The 19,245-nt window shown below is 44.7% G+C and overlaps 1 protein-coding gene across 2 annotated transcripts in view; it reads right to left on the bottom strand.

Moving 5' to 3' along the window:
- Window positions 1-286: 286 nt before the first annotated feature.
- Nprl3 (GATOR complex protein Nprl3) overlaps window positions 287-19,245 on the bottom strand; it is a 35,252-nt gene continuing 16,293 nt past the window's right edge. For both annotated transcript variants that reach the window (XM_065447421.1, XM_065447422.1), the window contains 7 exons: window positions 15,291-15,325; window positions 14,565-14,721; window positions 12,488-12,594; window positions 11,066-11,195; window positions 9,178-9,361; window positions 3,512-3,695; window positions 287-1,980 (listed from right to left, as the gene is read on the bottom strand). In XM_065447421.1, the coding sequence (XP_065303493.1) occupies window positions 1,824-1,980; window positions 3,512-3,695; window positions 9,178-9,361; window positions 11,066-11,195; window positions 12,488-12,594; window positions 14,565-14,721; window positions 15,291-15,325 (954 nt within the window). In that variant the 3' untranslated portion in view covers window positions 287-1,823. The remainder of the gene's footprint in view (window positions 1,981-3,511; window positions 3,696-9,177; window positions 9,362-11,065; window positions 11,196-12,487; window positions 12,595-14,564; window positions 14,722-15,290; window positions 15,326-19,245) is intronic.

Raw genomic sequence — 19,245 nt, 5'->3', positions numbered from 1 at the left:
TCCCCCTTCAGGTGGTAGGAGCCTGGTGGTGCAGGGAAACCAACTTATGGAGCTCTTTCAGTTTGGCATTGCATGGAGTTTGGTTGACCAGGCGACGATACAATTTTCATTTGATGTAACAGTACATTTAGCTTTGTATTGTCACGGCAGCTTTACAGTGTTCATAAATCATTCTAATAAGAGTCCACTTAATAATAATTCTAATAAGGCTTCAATAACCAGGTTCGCTGTAATCAGGTTTGACAGCACAGAGAGCTTTTAAGATCTATTCAATGGCTTCATAAAGAACAGTCTTTATGACTTCTTTTATTGTTCTGCACAATTTTTTCACTGCACAAAACCAACATGGAGGAAGTTTACACCTGTGCACTAAGTCCAGCCACTGGTGGCTAGAAAACCACAGTCTCTCATTGCTTCACACACACTAAAACAGTGTGATCAATGAACACTTGGACAAAAATGTAGCCGTAACATGCTTCCAAAAGAACCCCAAAATAACCAGGTTCAGAAGCATGCACTTTCTAGACACTACACTGATAGCGTGCTCTTTAAGAGAAAAGTGCCTGGCATTAAATTGAAATGTTTTCACACGAGGCTTACTCTGTGACAAAACAAAATCTAGAGAAAACGATTCCACAAAAAAGAGCAAGCTGATTTTTTTTTAAAGACTTCTAGGCCAGCTGCCCACATTAAAACCAGCCTGCTTTCGACAAACCATGGCAAGCTCATTACAGTCCATGGGGCCTGCACACCAGCAAAGCAGAATGCTGCACACATAGGAATGTGAGACTGGGAAGCGTTTCATGCATTGCACTTTTGTTGCAATGCATGCTTCAAATGCCATGCATAACACAGTCTGCTCAAGGCTTGAAAACCACAGCGCATGCAAAGCTGCACTGTTTTTACAGTGGAAAGTTGTCTTTGCTACATTCCGCACCTTCTTTAATTTACACGCACCTTCATTACCGAAGGCAAATAAGTGCAGCACAGTACTAACCCGTCACCGCATCACACCATGGCGAAGTAAGGAATACCAATAGCTGCTCCCTATGATGGGTTGGCGATCGCAGTTGTGTGCATCTCCCTGCATTTTCTTGTACTAAAAGTTGCGGCCCAGAGATAAACACCATTCACTAGCTGCACCACACTCAGCAAAAACATTGCAGTCAGAGCACTCACCTGTCCTCCGACGAGTTCTAACTACAGTGCACAGTCTCCTTTGTGCGCAAATGCCAACAATAAGAGACCATATCGCGCACCCTGGCTGCCTCCCTGCATTCATTCTCACAAAAGAAACAAGTGGCTTCACACTTTTGAAATATGCAAGATGCACAGTTGGCATAAAAATAGTTTGCGGAGCGAGGTATCTTAGAAAAACATGCGCAATTCCACAGCCTCGCATTCAGATTTCCAGCCTGTACTTGTATACACAAACAGCAACAGTATCTTAACTTTCTACATTCTACAGAACAGGAAAGGCTGCAGATCTCATAACTCCACACAATACAATGGTTACATTAATGCAACCCACTTTTTAAAAAATATCCTGGTCATAACATTTGGCTGTGCTCTTGCCTTTTTAAAAACAATGATAAGTGGTTTGAGGAGTACACATGACACAACTTCCCGAACATAACATCAACGGGAAATCTAAAGCGAGCATTCTGTCATTCGGTCATTTAGCAGGCAAAGGTAATTCCTTGTATCAACTGCAACAGAATACGGCACTCAAAATAGACTAGCCAGAGCCTTTACCAGCAATGTCCAGAGCCAATGTGTGGGCACACTCTTCGAAGAGAAAAAAAGACCTAATGTCCACTATGTCAGCTGTAGAACACCGCTATTGTGGGGTCTTCATGCTGCACAGTGAAGAGCACCTCACGGAACTTGTCCAAAAGAGCGAGGAGGTGAGACCGGCGCACATTCTCGTAGTACATGATCTCCTCGAGGTGATCCTTGCCCTTGAAGCGTGGGCACAACCTGAAATGAGTGGCACGACTTTATTTTAGAAACACGTTACAGAGTGCACGGTGATGCGTGAAATGTGGCACAACCATGCAACTTAAATGCCTTAAATAATATATCAAAAACAAGAGTGGCATTATCTATTCAAATAAGACACCACCGAAAATAAAAATAAAATGCCGTACGAAATCATAAAGCTACAGTTACCAAGAGTAGATAATGCAAGCGTAATATTTCAATATCCAAATACTAATTCACATGCAATATGGTTTTTTACATCTACAGCAGCAAAAAAGTAAAAAGTTTCAAGTATACATACAGAAATATTGCTCTAAAGCTCTCGTGTGTTTGCCCTCTCCTGCCTCCACCCCCTTCATATAAAACTCATGACTGGCATGAGAAACAAAAACAAAGAAAAAACAGTACAGACTCACAAACTTCAATTAATGTCAAGCACCCAATCGATCTATTACTTCTAAAGAGCCACAGAAATGAAAAAAATGTAATATAGTACGCACATTTGGGAATTTGTTTTATGGCACCGTGATTCCCCTGTTTGCTACTGACACATTTCACAATTTATAATGGCTACGCTCAGTAACATCCGCCCAAAAATAATTATGCCACTCCAAGTTTCGTTGCAGCTTCTAAACAGTCTTCAAGCTACAGATGCTTCAGTGCAGGTGGCTGCCTTGTAAGTTGATGGGCTCCCTATATTTAAAAAAGCAATATGCCTTAATGCCTTAGCAGCTATTGATAATAAGGGGGCTAATGGTCTTTTTCAGATTCTCTTGGTATGAATCAACAGATCATATTACAATATATAAAGTAAGCTATGTACATACAGGGTGTTGTTTTTTTTTAAGTTACGTTTCAAGTTTTAAATTACCTGTCGCATGCAGACAATTCTAGTGCTTGAGCTGGATTACTTAATTATGCAAACATAATGTGCATGAGGAATCAAAAATGTGGAAATGATTACCAAAATTTCCCTAATTAACTTTAAAACTAATTAGTTTATTGCACACATATTTGCAATTGACTAATTGTAGAAGGCGAGCTCGGAAGACATATCCATTTGTAATGAATTCGGAGGATGACGCTAGTTTCTAAATATGCGTCTCCAAACTGCGATGAAATACACTGGCATTCCAGTATTTCTGTGTTTCAATGCATAAAGAAGCATTATGCTATAAAAGTAAGTGGAACAGGAAAGTTTTTTCGTACACATTTGACTATGCTTGTCGCAAAGCTGGTACTAGTTTCAAAATTTGCTTCAAATCTCGTGCTTTGAGATTGAAAACTCAGTGGCTTCAATTTTTAAGTTGTAATATGCGCACTAAGTTAATTAGTTAAAACCTGATTACAAAAACTTTGTAAATTACTAACGTGTGTTTTTTATTTCTTGTGCAAGTAATGTCTGTTATTTGAGTAGTCCAGCTCAAGTAGTAGATAAGCACTATATCCTACAGACAAATTCTTAAAAAATTTTTTAATTCTAAGGAAACACCTGGTAAAATACTGAGAGCTGGGAATTTTTGAGCACCTGAGAAAGAGCTTGCGGTCTTCAAGGTTCCGGTAAGCAGGCACCCTGGCCACGGCCTCCTTTTCGTCCCAGGACAGCGCAAAGCGGCCATCAGACTCTGCCGGCGAGAGGTCTTCGTCGGAACCGCACTTCGAAGACTGGCTGGACTGACTTGGGCTGCCAATCATGGAATCTTCACTGAGCACTGCATGGACAACAACATCAGGATTACAGCTGGCTTGCTGAGATGCAGCCACTTCTACAAGAGGTGCAGATGCACATTCAAGCCACCAATTCTCACCAATTGTCCCGCACTTGCCTGTGTACCTACTTATGCATTTACTGTGTTTCTATTTTTTTTTACAGGGATTTTTATACCTGAAGACAAATACCAGAATTGCACATTCAAGTGTCTGTGATCTGCAAATGTTCAAAGATACTTCCAGGCCATTTTTCAGCCCAGGTAAAAGTCATGCGCTTGTTATAAGGAAACTGGTCATATGTTCCATAGAAAATGCATACAAATGTGTGAAGACTATTTCGTTTTAATAATAACATTACACTGCACTTTTGAATCTGAAACCGGCAGTATGTGCCATTAAAGTGAGTTATATTAAGATGGATTTCTTGGGAACAACTTAACAATAAGGTAATCTTTTAAATCCCACTATCCATTCATGGCATATTGATTAGGCTGAACTCTTCATAAGTCAAACAGATTTATAAGGAGCCTTAAAATTCTTTCTAAATAAATGTTTTCTTAATTTTCTTTCTTAAATGGCTCACGTGATGTGGCACCTGTAAGATGCCCACAGAAAACATACACAAAACCCCTTAAAAGCCCTATAGGCTACATTACTGTACAAAATGCAACTGCTCACAACCCGTAACCTGACGTGTACTTCTGACATGGCCTGATTATGACCAATAGGGCTTGTTAATTCAAGAAAATTTGGGCAGATCTTTCCAAATTTCAGTGGCTGTACATGATGAACTGCGCACAGCTGCCAGTGTTGTTTAAGGGGTGACTGTGTGCTTCCAAATTTTGTTCATTATTTCTGTGTAGATTTTGATGAGACTTGCCGAGTTTATGTATTTCAATGTGCTTATGATACTGTATTTACACAAATAGTTTATGTATTTCAATATGGTAACTTATGATAATGTATTTGCAGAAATCTTCTTTCAGAAAAAGTGAGTCCGAAAATTGCCTGCACATTAAGACCGCATACAAAACCAAAATGGTGTTCATGGTGATGACAACAGACTACCGTCAGAGCCATGCGATATGGCGTCAGCGCCACCACAAGAGGGCAGCAGAGCATGTTTTTTTCCTACTGAGAGGCTAGCTTTCCCACTCAGTTCAGACATTTAATGGCAAAATGTGCTTTACAAAGTGTTGCTAGGAGCACGAAATCATTGCCAAATTCTACGCAAATATTCTTAGATTAGAGAGCAGCAAACGATAAGAACCATGTCCGCTTTCGCACAGTCAGCAATATATTCGATTTTATTCAAATATTTGTATCCGACCAAATATTCGAACTTTGCGAATATTTGCACACCCCTATTTTTATGCTATTCCTTTTCGCTCTTTTCATGTTTCATCGGTGGTAAGAGCGACACTCCACACCTGTTATCAACAGCATCAACCGATCAGGAAGAGTGGCTTAGAATCGAGCGGAAGGTGTCACTACAAAACCGAGGCCCGCATCTCGACCACTCTCATGCTGTCTCTACAGATAGTATAGTCAATGCTTGCACTGAATTCTCATTGCCGACTACTACTTAGTTTCGGTTTTGCGGAGCGCCGGCAACATGGCTGATGACTATGCCGGTGATGTCTCAAAACGAAACTATGGCTATTTCAGCTTGACTAGGTCGCCACCCTAAGAATTCGTCCAGGCGGAGTACGAATTATTGCATGACGCCCTGCAGGGTACCTGAAATTTTGGTCATCTCTATACATTCCCTATGGGTTTGTGGCGGAGCTGCGGGGCTGTCCAAATGATCGGTGTCCGTATAATCGGTCTTGACTGCATCGCTTTTTAAAAATTTCTGTAACAATATTTGTTCATATTGTAACCAAGCACAGCCAGAGACGAAGCTGAGGATATTACAGAAGACGAAGACGCTCGCTGATGTTGTGCAAACTGTCTTCGATCTTGTACGCCAGCGAAAGCATTGTAAATACCTGTAAACATATCTAACGCTCTCTTAGCTCCATAACATTTTGGTGGAGGTTGCAGGCTCTCCAATATGCACGAGAGATTTACGCAGCGAGCATTCCTTGGCTACATCGGTAATGCCAGCTCAAGGCGTCACTGCTCTGAGCACGTCACCACCCACGCCCACTATCACTGTAGCACAATCGCACGACCCAGGAACCTTTCCTGGCATGCATAATACTGACTTTGAAGATTGCCTTCAACTATACAAATGGGTGAACACGAGCAATCACTGGGACCAGACCGTCATGCTCGCTAACCTATCTTCGACTTCATGGGAATGGCATGCATCTGTTTTGAAACCGAAGAAAAAAAGAACCTCACTGATTTGTTTGGCAAGCCTGTTGGCCCCCACCGTGCCATGCAGAAAGACTGTGTGCAGAGTTCAGGCTTGCACTAAGTTCTGTGTGACATATATCCAGGACATGCTTGCACTTTGTTGCAAGGTTGACAAGAAAATGCCAGAAGCAGAAAAGGTTGCCCATACCTCAAATGAATTGCAGACAATGCGTTCAATCTCCTAGTCTTTAAGAACTCTTTGACAGTGCAGGCCATCAATGCTGAATGCCGCCACTTCGAAGAAGCCAAAAGCCGTCGCATTGCCCGCAATTTTCTCAGGTTCCTAACACGGCTGCAAATCTACCTGCGAGAACCTCCATCTCCCACCCATGCCAGCTGCATCCGACAGTACTGTGCGCATCGTCTGCTGGGAGATTGAAGCTGCCTCTACAGTTCATCCCCAAGTTCGTGCCCCAGACAATTCCTATGCAACATATCCCTCATCCAGACCATCGTACAGCAAAAATTGACCAACGTCGGATTCCAGTCACTTTGCCCCATCAACAGACCTGACTGCCACTCACCTGGCATACCCGATCTACCACGAATTTCGTACGCTCATCCTCATTATCGAAATTATATTTCATATTTCATTTCAAATTTCATATCAAAGGTTGTCCAGGGCCTCTTGCACGCCTGCCCTACAAAGCACAAGCTGACAATGGCGTACCACCCTCAGACCAATGGCCTTACAGAGAATCGAACAATCAAAGACATGCTTGCTATGTATGCTTCTGCCAACCATCGTGACTGAGACGTCGCTTTGCCCTTCATAACATTTGCTTATAATTGCTCCTGACATAACTCTGCGGGCGTTTCTGTTTTACCTACTGTACGGAAGGAACCCTATGCTGCCATTTGACACACTCCTTCCCACCGTTCTTGACACGTTGTTAGAATATGCCCGTGATGCCATCTTCAGAGCTGTAGAGACAGGGCAGATTGCCGACCGGCACCTTACCGCTTTGCAGGAAAAGCAACGACACGTCTATCATGCCCACCATCACGATTCCCACTTCAACCCTGGTGATATGATCCTTGTTTGGACACCGTCAAGGCGAGTGGGCCTTTGCAAAAAGTTGAGCTCGCCTTACTCGGGCCCATACCGTGCTTTGCACCAAGTGACCGACGTGGCATATGAAATAACGCCTCTCAATTCCACCATGCTTTGACCTTCCACCGATGCTGTCTACGTCATCCGCCTTAAGCAATACCACTCGTATGATCTAGCAAGCACCGGGATGGCACCTTCGCCATTGGGGGTCATGTTACCAAGCACAGCCACAGACGAAGCTGAGGACAGTACAGCAGACGACAACGCTCACGAATGTCACGCGGAATGTCTTCCATCTTGTATGCCATTTAGTGCGTTGTAAATATGAGGGCAAATCAGAAAGTCTTCACCCCTATTTTTTAGCCAAATTATGGCTGTAAATGCGAAGTCAACATATCCATTACCAGCAGTGGACCCTTTGATGGACCGGCCCGGCCTGATTTGCCGATAGGTACGCGGCACGGCGCTGCTGCTGCTGAAGATGGCGGTTGTGCTTAACATGTCCACGGTGTACGAGCAACAAAGTGTTATTTATTTTCCATGGAGCACCCATCGAATCCACAGGGAAATGCAGCCCACATATATGGAAAGGTGTCTCGCTTTGAGAAGTGCGAGGTGGTGGTGTTGTGAGTTTGCAAAAGGCCATGAAGACCGACGGTTCTTCCACAATCAGCCAAACGAATTCTACCACAGGGGCATCTCAAGTTTAGTGCAATGTCTGAAGCAAGGACTCCGTGGAAAAATGGTTTAAGGTACATAGAATAGTATGTATATTTGTCATTACCTGTATGGACGTTATTTTGCCTAATACAATAATAAAGGCAAAGACTTTCTGATTCATCCTCGTACCTGTAAACATGTACAAACCTCTATTCTCCCCGTAACAATATTATAGGCCTACTACACTTTCTAATTGTCTATTTTTCTTGCAAAAAATCATTATAGCAAACGGCTATGTAGAACCAGAGATATCATCACTCCAAAACTGTGACCCCATCAGAAATGCGGTTTCCATAAAATGAAATAAAACATTTCCCGACCTGTTTGTGGTGAAGGCCAAATCAATGAGAGATGTTGCCGGGGTCCAATCAAGCAAAAGTAATAAATTCTCCACACAAACCTGGAGCAAAGGAATGTGGAAAGGTATTTGGGCCAATTTGCGGCTCCCGAGCAGTCTCCTTCCCCCATTTCATTTGTTTTCCCCAACAGCTTCAAAGTCAACTCAAATTTTGGGGTTTAATGTCCAAAACCAACACAACAGCTATGACGGACACCCAAGAACCACCTGGGCTTCTTTAATGCATGCCCAACCCTATGTATGCAAGAGTTCTTGCATAGTACTCCCGCTGGAACTTGTCCACTGTGGCTAGGAAGTGGCCATCATGCTCCACAGCAGAATGCCATAGCCACTGAGACACAGCAGTGGGTCACCTAATAGTTTCGCCTGACTTAATGGCAGCTCATTTATGACTCTCTCGTGCACCGCAAAATTGCTAATTTTTTCATTATTATTATTGTTATCATTTCATTACCCACAACACCAAATAAAGCACTGTTGGTACGGTGCTTCTTCATATTCCGAGGGGGAAAAAATTTAGTCTTGCCTGAGGGGCAAAGAAATGAAAGGAAGACCAAGGTTTAGTGTTGCACTCCAGCTCCTCGGATGGCATTCTAACAATATGAAGTGGCAACAGGACCCGACGCAGCACTGCAGAGCCAAGCAAGCAAGGCATGAGAGTGCGCCCACTTGGCTTCCGTCATCTTTGCAGTGAAACACACTGTGCATCGCTTACATGTATAAAAACCTTAAACCTCCCATGTATGGGCTGTGCCCGCACTCTCAGTACTATGACAGCACGACAGCAGCAGCACCGACAGCATGGATGCAGCTCCAGCCTCCACGCAATTGCTTTTGCAATGAAAGGCCTGGACCTCGTACAACACACTTGCAAAGTCACAAAGGATGGCAGAAGCACTTCCGAGGAAATGACACAAAGTGGACAGCGTATTTGCCGAGCACCGCAAGGGCTACCATTCACTGCAAAGCCATGAGCTTCACTTCTGACCTGAGCCACTGAAGTCCGATTGGCTGGTGGCCGGTCGGTGACCTAGGTGAGGTTCCGACAGGTACGGCCGCGACCCGAGGTACCCGTTAGAAGGTTGCTCCGTTGGCACAAGGTAGACGTAGGTGTGCAGCTGCATCAGAATCCTCTCCTGAAGCATCCACACCAGGATCTGCAACAGCTGCTTCTGCAGATAGATAAATCGGAAAGACAATGCAGAAGATTTGCCTACCACTGTCCGCAGCTGCAAACACTACATGATAACTACACCAATGCCAACAAAATGAGGAGTCTCAGAAAAATGTGCTGATCTACCTATCACCATCATCATAATCATCATCATCATCATCATCAAGGTCTTGCTAATTAGACCAACTTTAACTATGTCTTATGACTCTACCAATAACCTCTAGTGTAATAACTTCTACAATATGTTTTGCAATGTACCCGCTTTGTGTGGTCAAAATTTCAGCCCAGTATGGCTTTTTAGTTTGCCTACAGCAATGGTTTCAAATATCTCAATGGATGTTATATTCAATTACAAGAAAATAGTTACTTGAGGCTCCTGGAATTAACCCAGGTCTTTATTGTTTTCCCTACTTATCACATGCGATTATCACTGTATGCTTGGAAAATTTCATCCCAATACAGCTTTTAGTACTCTTGTACAGGACAGAAACACTTGCTGTGTGCACATACTTATTGGAAATGCTTATTTCTACATACTTATAAACAATTCCAGTAGCATTAAGAGCTTCAGTAAAGCTAAGCTTTGTGTTCTGTCCATATATGAATTACATATAAAATGCTTAAAGTGCTTTTAACTATGGTAGCACCTAATTAGTGAGATCTATCCAAGGGCTGTTTGCAATCATCATCAGTCTAATTTCAATGCAATACACAGACCCCTCCTAGAAATATATAACCAACCCTGGCCTGCGTTAAACCAACATAAGCTATATAACTCAAATTTCCAGAACTTGCATTTATATTGTAAGTGTCACTATTGACCTGGTTTAGCTACAAAGCTACATATACAGTTAACGTCCTATTTTTCTTACTCCCTAGGGGCTGCAAAAACATTTTTAAAAAATGAATGCAGTGGCTCAAATCACCACAGGTACATTCGAAACATTTCTGAAGGCAGCTAGTACACTTACTGAGCATATCTGTGCTCATACTGTGACAGGACGGGACAGGAGATGGCGGGTGCATGCGTGTGTAATTAAAATATATACACTGTGCCCGTGACAGTCGTCCCTTTCCACTCTTAGTATGCATCACCGCGATACACTGTGTATGCTTGACCACGTAACATCGCCGTGTTGTGCGAAGCTGACTTTCGGGAACTGACACAATGCAACGCTTGAACCTTAGCGTACTTTCCATGCTTCGAAGCCACTGGCAAGGATGGCAAAGGCAGAGTCGGCGCCACTGCTGACTCTGCTGACAGTGGCGAATTCTATCAATGAAAAACATGCCACCGAACAGATGAAGACTTGGTAGCAAATGTCGAAGCGGCTAGGCCAAGAGTTGCCGCAGTGGCTACGGCCACTAGAGGGATCCATCATGCGAGAGTGCTGGTTCGATGCTGCGAGATAATCAAAATGGCGGCCGTGATGGCTTCGATTTTAGCCATTTCTGACCAGCAATCACGGCAAGACGTCCGAAAAATCAGATGGCGAAAGGTTTCGGCATCAGAAATTTCAGACGTCCTTATACATTGGCTTTATGAGATACAGGATGGTGCCACAAACACATACGAATTATTGGGCATTTCCAAAAAACATGGCATCTGAAAGATCGGTCGTTCACTGTACACCAATTCAAGTGCAGCATTGAATGCAGCTAACGTCCGAAAACATATGTACAAACTACACTTGAGACATACCCGCTCATACTTCAGGTCCATGGGGTCGTTTAGTTGGGACAATGATGTTGGCAACGAGAACTTGGACATAAACGCCGGCAGGGAGACTCCGGGAAACATCTCTGCAAACCTCTCGTGCACCGGAGATTTTCTGGAAGTGAATTAACACATTTGTTTCAGTCGTGTTAACTCCATTACAACGAAGCTCAAATGGCATGGACCAGAGCATTTGAAAACAAGTATTTAGCCACCCCAAATGTACCACGTTCATATACATAGAACGAAGCCAATGATTTCTGCTCAAAAGGAAATACTAGAAGGAATGTCAACAACCAGAGGATAATTATGCACCAGCTGCACTACCATAATCCACGATTACTGAGAGCACGTCATTCACCGTCCGGTCTCGTGGACAAGCTGCCAAGCGAACAAGCAGCCACTGAGAAAAAGAAAACAGGAAGAACAGATTGAGTTGATCTTGCAAACTAGGTGAATACACTGCCCTAACTTGAAGGAACAGTAGCTATTCCCCATACACACATTGTTTCGAGTCAGTTTGACAAAAAGAAAACCTTATCGAGAGCCAAGTACCAAATGCAGACTTTTGGCACCACTGTTCGCAGAGAAAGCTGCTTCCCCAGCTGGCTTCAAGGCACAGATAGGGTTCTCATAGCAACAAGGTAATCATAGCAAAAAGACACAGCAAAAGGCCATAAAGCAAAGCCATTGCAAAAGCCAAGTGGAGGAACAGCTGGAAAATTGAGCAGTCTGAAAAAAAAAAGCGCAGGCCTTTTAGTGGCCCTAAGGGCTCAAATCACCACAGGCACATCCAAAATAGCTCTGAATGCCTGCTAGTACACTTACTAGGCATATAGGTGCTCCTACTGCGACAGGAGATGGCAGGTGCATGCGCATATAATAAAAAAATACACACTGTGACTCGTGACAGTCGCAGGCTAGTGGCTAACCATGCTGTGTCATCTTATTGATCTGTGCAGAAATGAAGATCAATCTTTACTTATACACCCCTTCAGCATTCGAAAATCACTATCCAGTAAGCTTTGTGATTGTTATAGGGCCATACTTTTGTCATTCAATGATGAAAGTCAAACTTTGCATACCGCTTTGAGCCGATTTGACGAGAGAGTTCATAAAAGAAAAAAATTGGGGACCATGGACTCGAAAGTCATGCACCCAGAAGGCCATCAGAGCCCTGCTGCATTTTTTCAAGACTGGGCTCAGTGCGTTCCTTTAAATGTGCTGTGAATACTGTCATGAGCGTTATCCATTTCCCTTTTCTACCTGCTTCCCTCAGGATAGGGTAGCAAACTGGACGCAACCTGGTTAACCTCCCCAACCTTTCCTCTCTCTCTCTCTTCTCTCTCTCTCTCTCTCTCCATCGAGCAGTCAAGCAAAGGTTCCAGTGCAATCAAACCAACTCACAGATTGGTCGGTGCATTGGGAGCAAGGACGTAGCAGTTGCTCTCGCACAGAGGGTAGATAATGGTGGCCTTGGCCCAGTAGACTAGATGCGCTGACAGCTGAAATACCTGAGGTAATGAATCCTCCTATAAGCGATCCAGCCAAACACAGCCCGCAGACAATCTTTTTTAAAGTAAATAATGGTAAAGGAGCATCAAACTTTACTCCTTTTTGAACACATGAAGCAAAGAAAAATTCTCACTTAAGCCTGTGGCTTGATTAAAAAGCTAACAGTACGTGTTCTGCAGAAGCTTGAGAAGAAACTAAGGATCACCCCATGAACAATGAAAAGTGATAGTTGTAACATTAAGACTGTAAGACAACTGTGTGCATTATACCTAGAGCAAATATTATAGTTGAGAGTAACAGGAATAAATGAAGTTTAGCTGGCCGTGCACCGCGTAGAGCAGATAACTTGTGGTGGTCTTTTAGAGTTATACAATGGCTGCTAAGGGAAGGGAAGTGCAGTCAAGGTTGGCACAGAACTAGGTGATGTGATGAAGGAATTTGTAGAGGCATAGGATAAATGTGGAAGCTACATCAAAGGCATAAATAGAGACTGCAGAAAGAGGCCCACAGTGGACATAATAAATTGTAGTAGAGTCGTGAGCTGGGTCAATTGGTACATATTCTTGAGAATTAAACCAGTTAAAAGACGAAAAACAGATGAGAGATGTGGCACACACAACGACTGGTCGGCAGTCATTGTGTATGCCACGTCACTCCTCATTTCTTGATCTTTTGACTGTTTTAATTCTCAATAATAAATTGGGTTTGCTTTGATAATGTATTCTGCTTATTCTGATATACAGTCTACGTCCGATTTTTCGGACTTCCTAGGGGCCACGAAAACATCCGAAAAACCGGGCAGTCCAAAAAGCAATTGCACATGTTTTACTGCCCCCAAGAGCTCAAATCACCACTGGCACGTCTGAAATAGCTCTGAAGGCCTGCTAGTACACTTATTAGGTGTACTGGTGCTCGTACTGTGACAGGAGAAGGTGGGAGCATGTGTGTATAATTAAGGAATGCATACTGGTCCCGTGACAATTACCGCTTTTCACTCTTGGTGTGCTACACTGCAATACTTGGTGTATGCTTCGCCGCATAACACCACTGTATTGAGGCGAAGCTCACTTTCAGAAACCAGCATTATGCAACGCCTTGCACTTCCTAAGCCATTGGCGAGAATCACAAAGGGAGAGTCGGCGCCGTTGATATTAGCGGCAAATTGTTTTAATGCATAACACTGCACCGCATAACAAAAAGCTTGGTAACAAACATCGAAGTAGCTGGGCTTAGCGTTGCCGTGGTGGTGGCTACTGCCAGTTGATCTGCGTGCAAGAGCACCTCTTCGAGGAAACAAGATAATCAAAATGGCGGCAGTGGTGGCTTCAATCAATGCCGTTTCGGACCTGCGGTCATGGCAAAAAATCTGAAAAATCGGACGGCAATGATTTTTCCGTCCGAAATTTCAGACATTGAATACATTGACTCTATGGGGTATCATGGCAGTGCCACGAAGGCATCCGAATTACCTGGCATGCCCGAAAAATTGGGTGTCCGGAAAAACTGTCATTGACTGTATTCCAGAGTTCCTTGCCTGCAGTATGCTACAGTGTCAATAGCGTTGTATAATTAACAAGCCAGTACATTATCCTTCTTATGATTCTTAGAAAACATATTCTTAGAAAACATAGAAGAACAACAGAGGTATTAACAAAAAACATGTTTTCTCTGCAGCTTGCTTGCCTTTATATTTGCACTTTGTCATTTATCCATAGTTGTTTAAGGTCCTCAGTGCAAAGGCTCAACAGCTGTTCTTGCAAACTATAGAGATAATTGATTGACAAAAGAGATATATTCAAGAAATGGAAAAGAGAGAAGGCAGACTGGCCGTAGCACACAAGAATTAAAACTATTTCCCCTGTAATAGCACCAGTTGCACAAAGGTGGAGCAGCGATTAATCATAATTTGCTCAACCAGCTGCATTAAGTTCCCCCAGCAACTTCAAAGACGTCAGAACACCACACTTGCCTGTCGCAGGGTAAGATCCGTATCTGCAGCCAGTTGCACCAGGCTACGCATTGGGCTGGCCATGTGGATGAGTCGGACAAGTGCAGATGATGCATCTGTAGGTAGAGATTCCACCAGCTCCCTCGGGTCCACCAAAAGCAGAAGGGAATGGTATGGCCTGGAAAGTATGGCATGTCCTGGAAATGCTAATGCATTCTCATAATCACAGGTGAATTTTGCAGCACGTTTTTAACTTTGTTTTTTCTTTCTTCTTGTGCATGTGCACCTACCCCCTAACTCTACTCCCCTCTCCAAGAGAGAAACTGCAGAGTACGAAGTCATAAATGTAGCAGCACTACCCTCATATTCTGTGCAGGAAGAATTTCAAAATGGTCTACCGGTATGAACATTCACAGAAGGCAAGATTAATAGCTGCCATCATATTCTCAAACAGCACTTCGAAAAAATAATCTAACAATGATGTCAATGCATTGTTCTTTTTGCATGGTGAACGTCCCTATGTTAAACCAGCATGCTGCCCATCTATAATGCTCATATAGCATTGCAGGTTCTGCATAATATGTGATTAAATATCTGCATGTTTCTAGTAAAGCACTACAAGTGTACAAGAAGCACACGCAAAGCCACAAACAAAATAGCACTTCGTTTGCCAGTCACCACAGTTAATTGGAATAGAAAATTTCAGTATGCACAGCATAAAAAAGAATATACAATGCAAATGCTCACCTGAGTTGTGTCAGGCACTTCTGTATAGCTTCAGCCTGTTGAAACAGAAAAGGAGTTCCCAGTTATTTAATAACCCGCAGTGTCAATATGTCCACGAAAAGATCACGATGCCTCTTAAGCACAAAATTCGTCTGTGAGACACCCTTCTAGGTGTGCCCTTGCTTTTGCTACACCGACTTCTTCCAGCTCCACCATGCAATACAGTCGAACCTAGATATGATGAACACTATAATGAATTACTGGGTATAAAGAAGTAAATATAAAACTTGGTTGGCGATGCTTTATTTGAATAACAATTTTACAGCTATTATGAAAGCAAAAAATCATGAGCCATTCCATTCTGTGAAGGTGGATGACCAGCAATGCTATTTAGTACACGGCTCAGAGGTGATACAATTTTGAACAAAGGTACAAACACACATTTATTCATACACATTTGCGTGAACTATATATATATATATATATATATATTGCTACGGCATGAGCCGGGCGAGGAGAAGAAGAAGAAGACGTTAGCGTGTGCTTGCGTGTGCAGCCTCGGGACGCCATCTTTACTTCACCATCAATCTCGGTCCTTAAATAAAGCCTGTTTAACTTTAACCGTAACAGTTTTGTGGTGGAGGTGCTGGGTACTTCGACCAAGACGACGGAGCTGCTGCAGCAAGTACCACGCCGGAGCCGACGCCTCGCTCGACTGCTCCCAACACCACTTGAGATCCTGATGTCCCACAGCGGTGACCAACAACCTTCTCTGGCAGCTCCAGTGCAAACAACCGGCGCCTGGATGCATCAGATGGAGCCCCGCCCTTTCTCAGGAAAATTCGGCGAGGACGTGGAGGAATGGCTCACCCACTACAAGCGTGTGAGCAAGTACAACGGCTGGAACGCCACGGCTCAGCTCGACAATGTGGTTCTGTTCCTCACAGACACTGCGCTCGTGTGGTTCGAGAACCATGAAGATATCTGCACAACGTGGGACAGCTTCGTTACTCACCTTACCGAGTGCTTCGGCGATTCCGCCACGAAAAGGAAGCGGGCGGAGCAGACATTGCTTCAGCGTGCTCAAGTCCCAGGTGAGACCTGTACTACGTACATTGAGGCAATCCTAAAGCTTTGCAGAACGGTCAATCCTCGAATGTCCGAAGAGGACAAGGTTGGACACCTTCTCAAAGGCATAGCCGAGGATGTGTACAATTATTTAATCGGAAAGGAGAGTCTCGCCTCGGTCGCCGACCTCATCAAGCATTGCCGCACATTTGAGGCCTTGAAGCTGCGCCGTATCACGCCTAAGTTCGGCAGGTTGACAAATGTCACAACGGTGGCAAGCGTTGAAGACAATGACAACCACAGTTTTCAATGTGACCTTGCGGCAACTATAAGGCAAATTGTCCGCGAAGAACTTGAAAGACACACCAAAGGGGCGGATGTCGAACTGCTTGGCTGGGCTCCCAACCAACCCCAAGAACATGCATCTGCTGTGTCCGCATTGTCTGCCATGCCAGGCGTTGCAGAGTGTCGAGTCGATCAACTGCGACAGCACCGATGTACCTTTGCCGACGACGCGATGCACGATCAACGAACTCGTCGAGCTACTACCACGAATCGGAATTCGGAAGATCGCGTTTATTATTCTCAGCGTCCCAGGGTTGACCCCGAGGTTTACAACGTCGGTCGCGCATCGCCTGTGTGTTACAGCTGTGGCGCCTCAGGACACATTGCTCGTTTTTGTCGCCGGCGCCGACAGACAACAAGATATGGCCCACCACCAACTTGGCCTAATTTTGAACGTGACAGTTATGGCGACCGTTGGCCGACAGACCCTGATAGCGCAAACGCCACAGGCGCGCCACCCCGGAATACCTTCCATCAATATAGTAGAAGCAGTGGCTCGCCAGCTTCAGACCGCAGCCTGACGCCCCCAACCAGTCGCCAACGCCGTTCACCGTCACCACGGCGACATGCTGCGTCACCACAGCCGTCGGGAAACTAGCCGGCGCGGCCGATGGAGGTAAGGTCGCCGGACAGTCTGCGTCTCTGCGAAATACTCCTCTGCCTATTATGATGGTGAAGAACAAAGTGCGTGTGTTAATTGATAGTATACCTGCAACAGCATTAGTGGATACTGGTGCTACCGTTTCTGTCATGAGTGCGACTTTCAAGGAGAGGCTGGGTCGGAAAGTTATGTTCCCGTGGAATGATGGTGTGACGTTTCGTGGTGTCAGTGGAGAGTGCCTCGTTCCCCTTGGTATTTGTGTTGCAAGTGTTTTATTCGGAGGAGAAGATCTTAAAACAGAATTCCTCGTACTACCGCGATGCACTCATGATGTGATTCTCGGGATTGACTTTCTTCAGGATTGTGGTGCATCCGTTAACTGTGGCACAGGCGAAATTACTTTGAATAGCGCGCTTCTCGCCACCCTTGCCGACACATCCTTACCAGTGAAAAACTATTGTGTTGTTTCGAACGATTTGCTGATACCAACTTGGTCGCTCTCCCGTATCCCTGTCAATTTCGCTGCTGCCGACCTTTCATCGTTTGACGCGCAAGTCCAGCCACTTACGTCGAGCTGCGCAAAGAAAGATGTACTTGTACCACGCTCTGTCGTGAGAGTAGTGGATGGCACCTCAAATTTGTGGGCTTTCAATTGTTCTTGTGTCCCTGCCGTTCTCCCGCGTGATATGAAGCTTGCTGAATTTGACAAGATTACTTATAGCTCCATTACAGTTCTAAGCGAGGAGGAGCAGTCTCATACTAGCGATCCCCAACGAAACATTCCTGAAGAGCAGATCCTACGAATGATCAACAAGGCACTGCCCTCACATGAGCGCCGCGCTCTCGCACAAGTATTGTGGGCACATCTTTCTGTGTTCGATTTCACACAAGGCGACAAGCAGGCTTCACTCCCGCGTTCTCGTGCTCGCCACAGAATTGACACCGGATCTGCGCACCCCATTCGGCAAAAGCCTTACCGCGTTTCTTCAACCGAGAGGACAGTTATTGCTGAACAGGTGAAAGACATGCTGCGGAATAATGTCGTTCAAGAGTCTTCTAGTCCGTGGGCAGCACCAGTGATCTTAGTAAAGAAGAAGGATGGATCGTGGCGGTTTTGCGTCGATTACAGGGAACTGAATGCGGTCACCAAAAAGGATGTGTATCCACTTCCTAGAATTGATGATGTCGTCGATTGTTTACATTCCGCTGCCTACTTTTCATCACTGGATTTGCGATCAGGGTATTGGCAGATACCCATGCACCCAGACGATAAGGAGAAAACGGCCTTCGTGACACCAGACGGTCTTTATGAATTTAACGTTATGCCGTTCGGCCTTTGTAACGCGCCAGCAACATTCGAACGATCCATGGATACTATCCTCCGAGGACTTAAATGGGAAATTTGTTTGTGCTACCTCGACGATGTGGTGATTTTTGGCAGCACATTGAGTGAGCATAACAGCCGTCTCAGTATTGTTCTGGATTGTGTCAAACAAGCCGGCTTGATCCTAAATTCCAAGAAATGTCGTTTCGGGGAAACCGAGACGTTAGTACTTGGGCATCTGGTCGACAAAAACGGTGTGAGGCCAGATCCACGGAAGATAGAGGCAGTCAGCTCCTTCGAAGCACCGAAGTCAGTGCGGGAGTTGAGAAGTTTCTTGGGCCTGTGCTCGTATTTTCGTCGCTTCGTCCCAAGATTCGCCGACGTGGTGTACCCCCTAACATGTCTGCTCCAAAAAGCCGTCCCTTTCAACTGGACATCGGCTTGCGACGACGCGTTCCGCCAGCTAAAATTTCTGCTAACGTCAGGGCCCATATTGCGTCACTTCGATGCATCCGCACCTACGGAAGTGCACGCTGATGCCAGTGGCATCGGCATCGGTGCCGTACTTGTGCAACGTCATCAAGGAGCTGAACACGTTGTGGCTTATGCTAGTCACTCTTTGACTAAGGCGGAACGCA

The sequence above is a fragment of the Dermacentor albipictus genome, chromosome 8, assembly GCF_038994185.2.
Source record: "Dermacentor albipictus isolate Rhodes 1998 colony chromosome 8, USDA_Dalb.pri_finalv2, whole genome shotgun sequence".
NCBI classification, from domain to species: Eukaryota; Metazoa; Arthropoda; class Arachnida; order Ixodida; family Ixodidae; genus Dermacentor; species Dermacentor albipictus.
The sequence above is the reverse complement of the archived record's forward strand: the minus strand, read 5'-3'. Positions and strand labels throughout refer to the sequence as shown.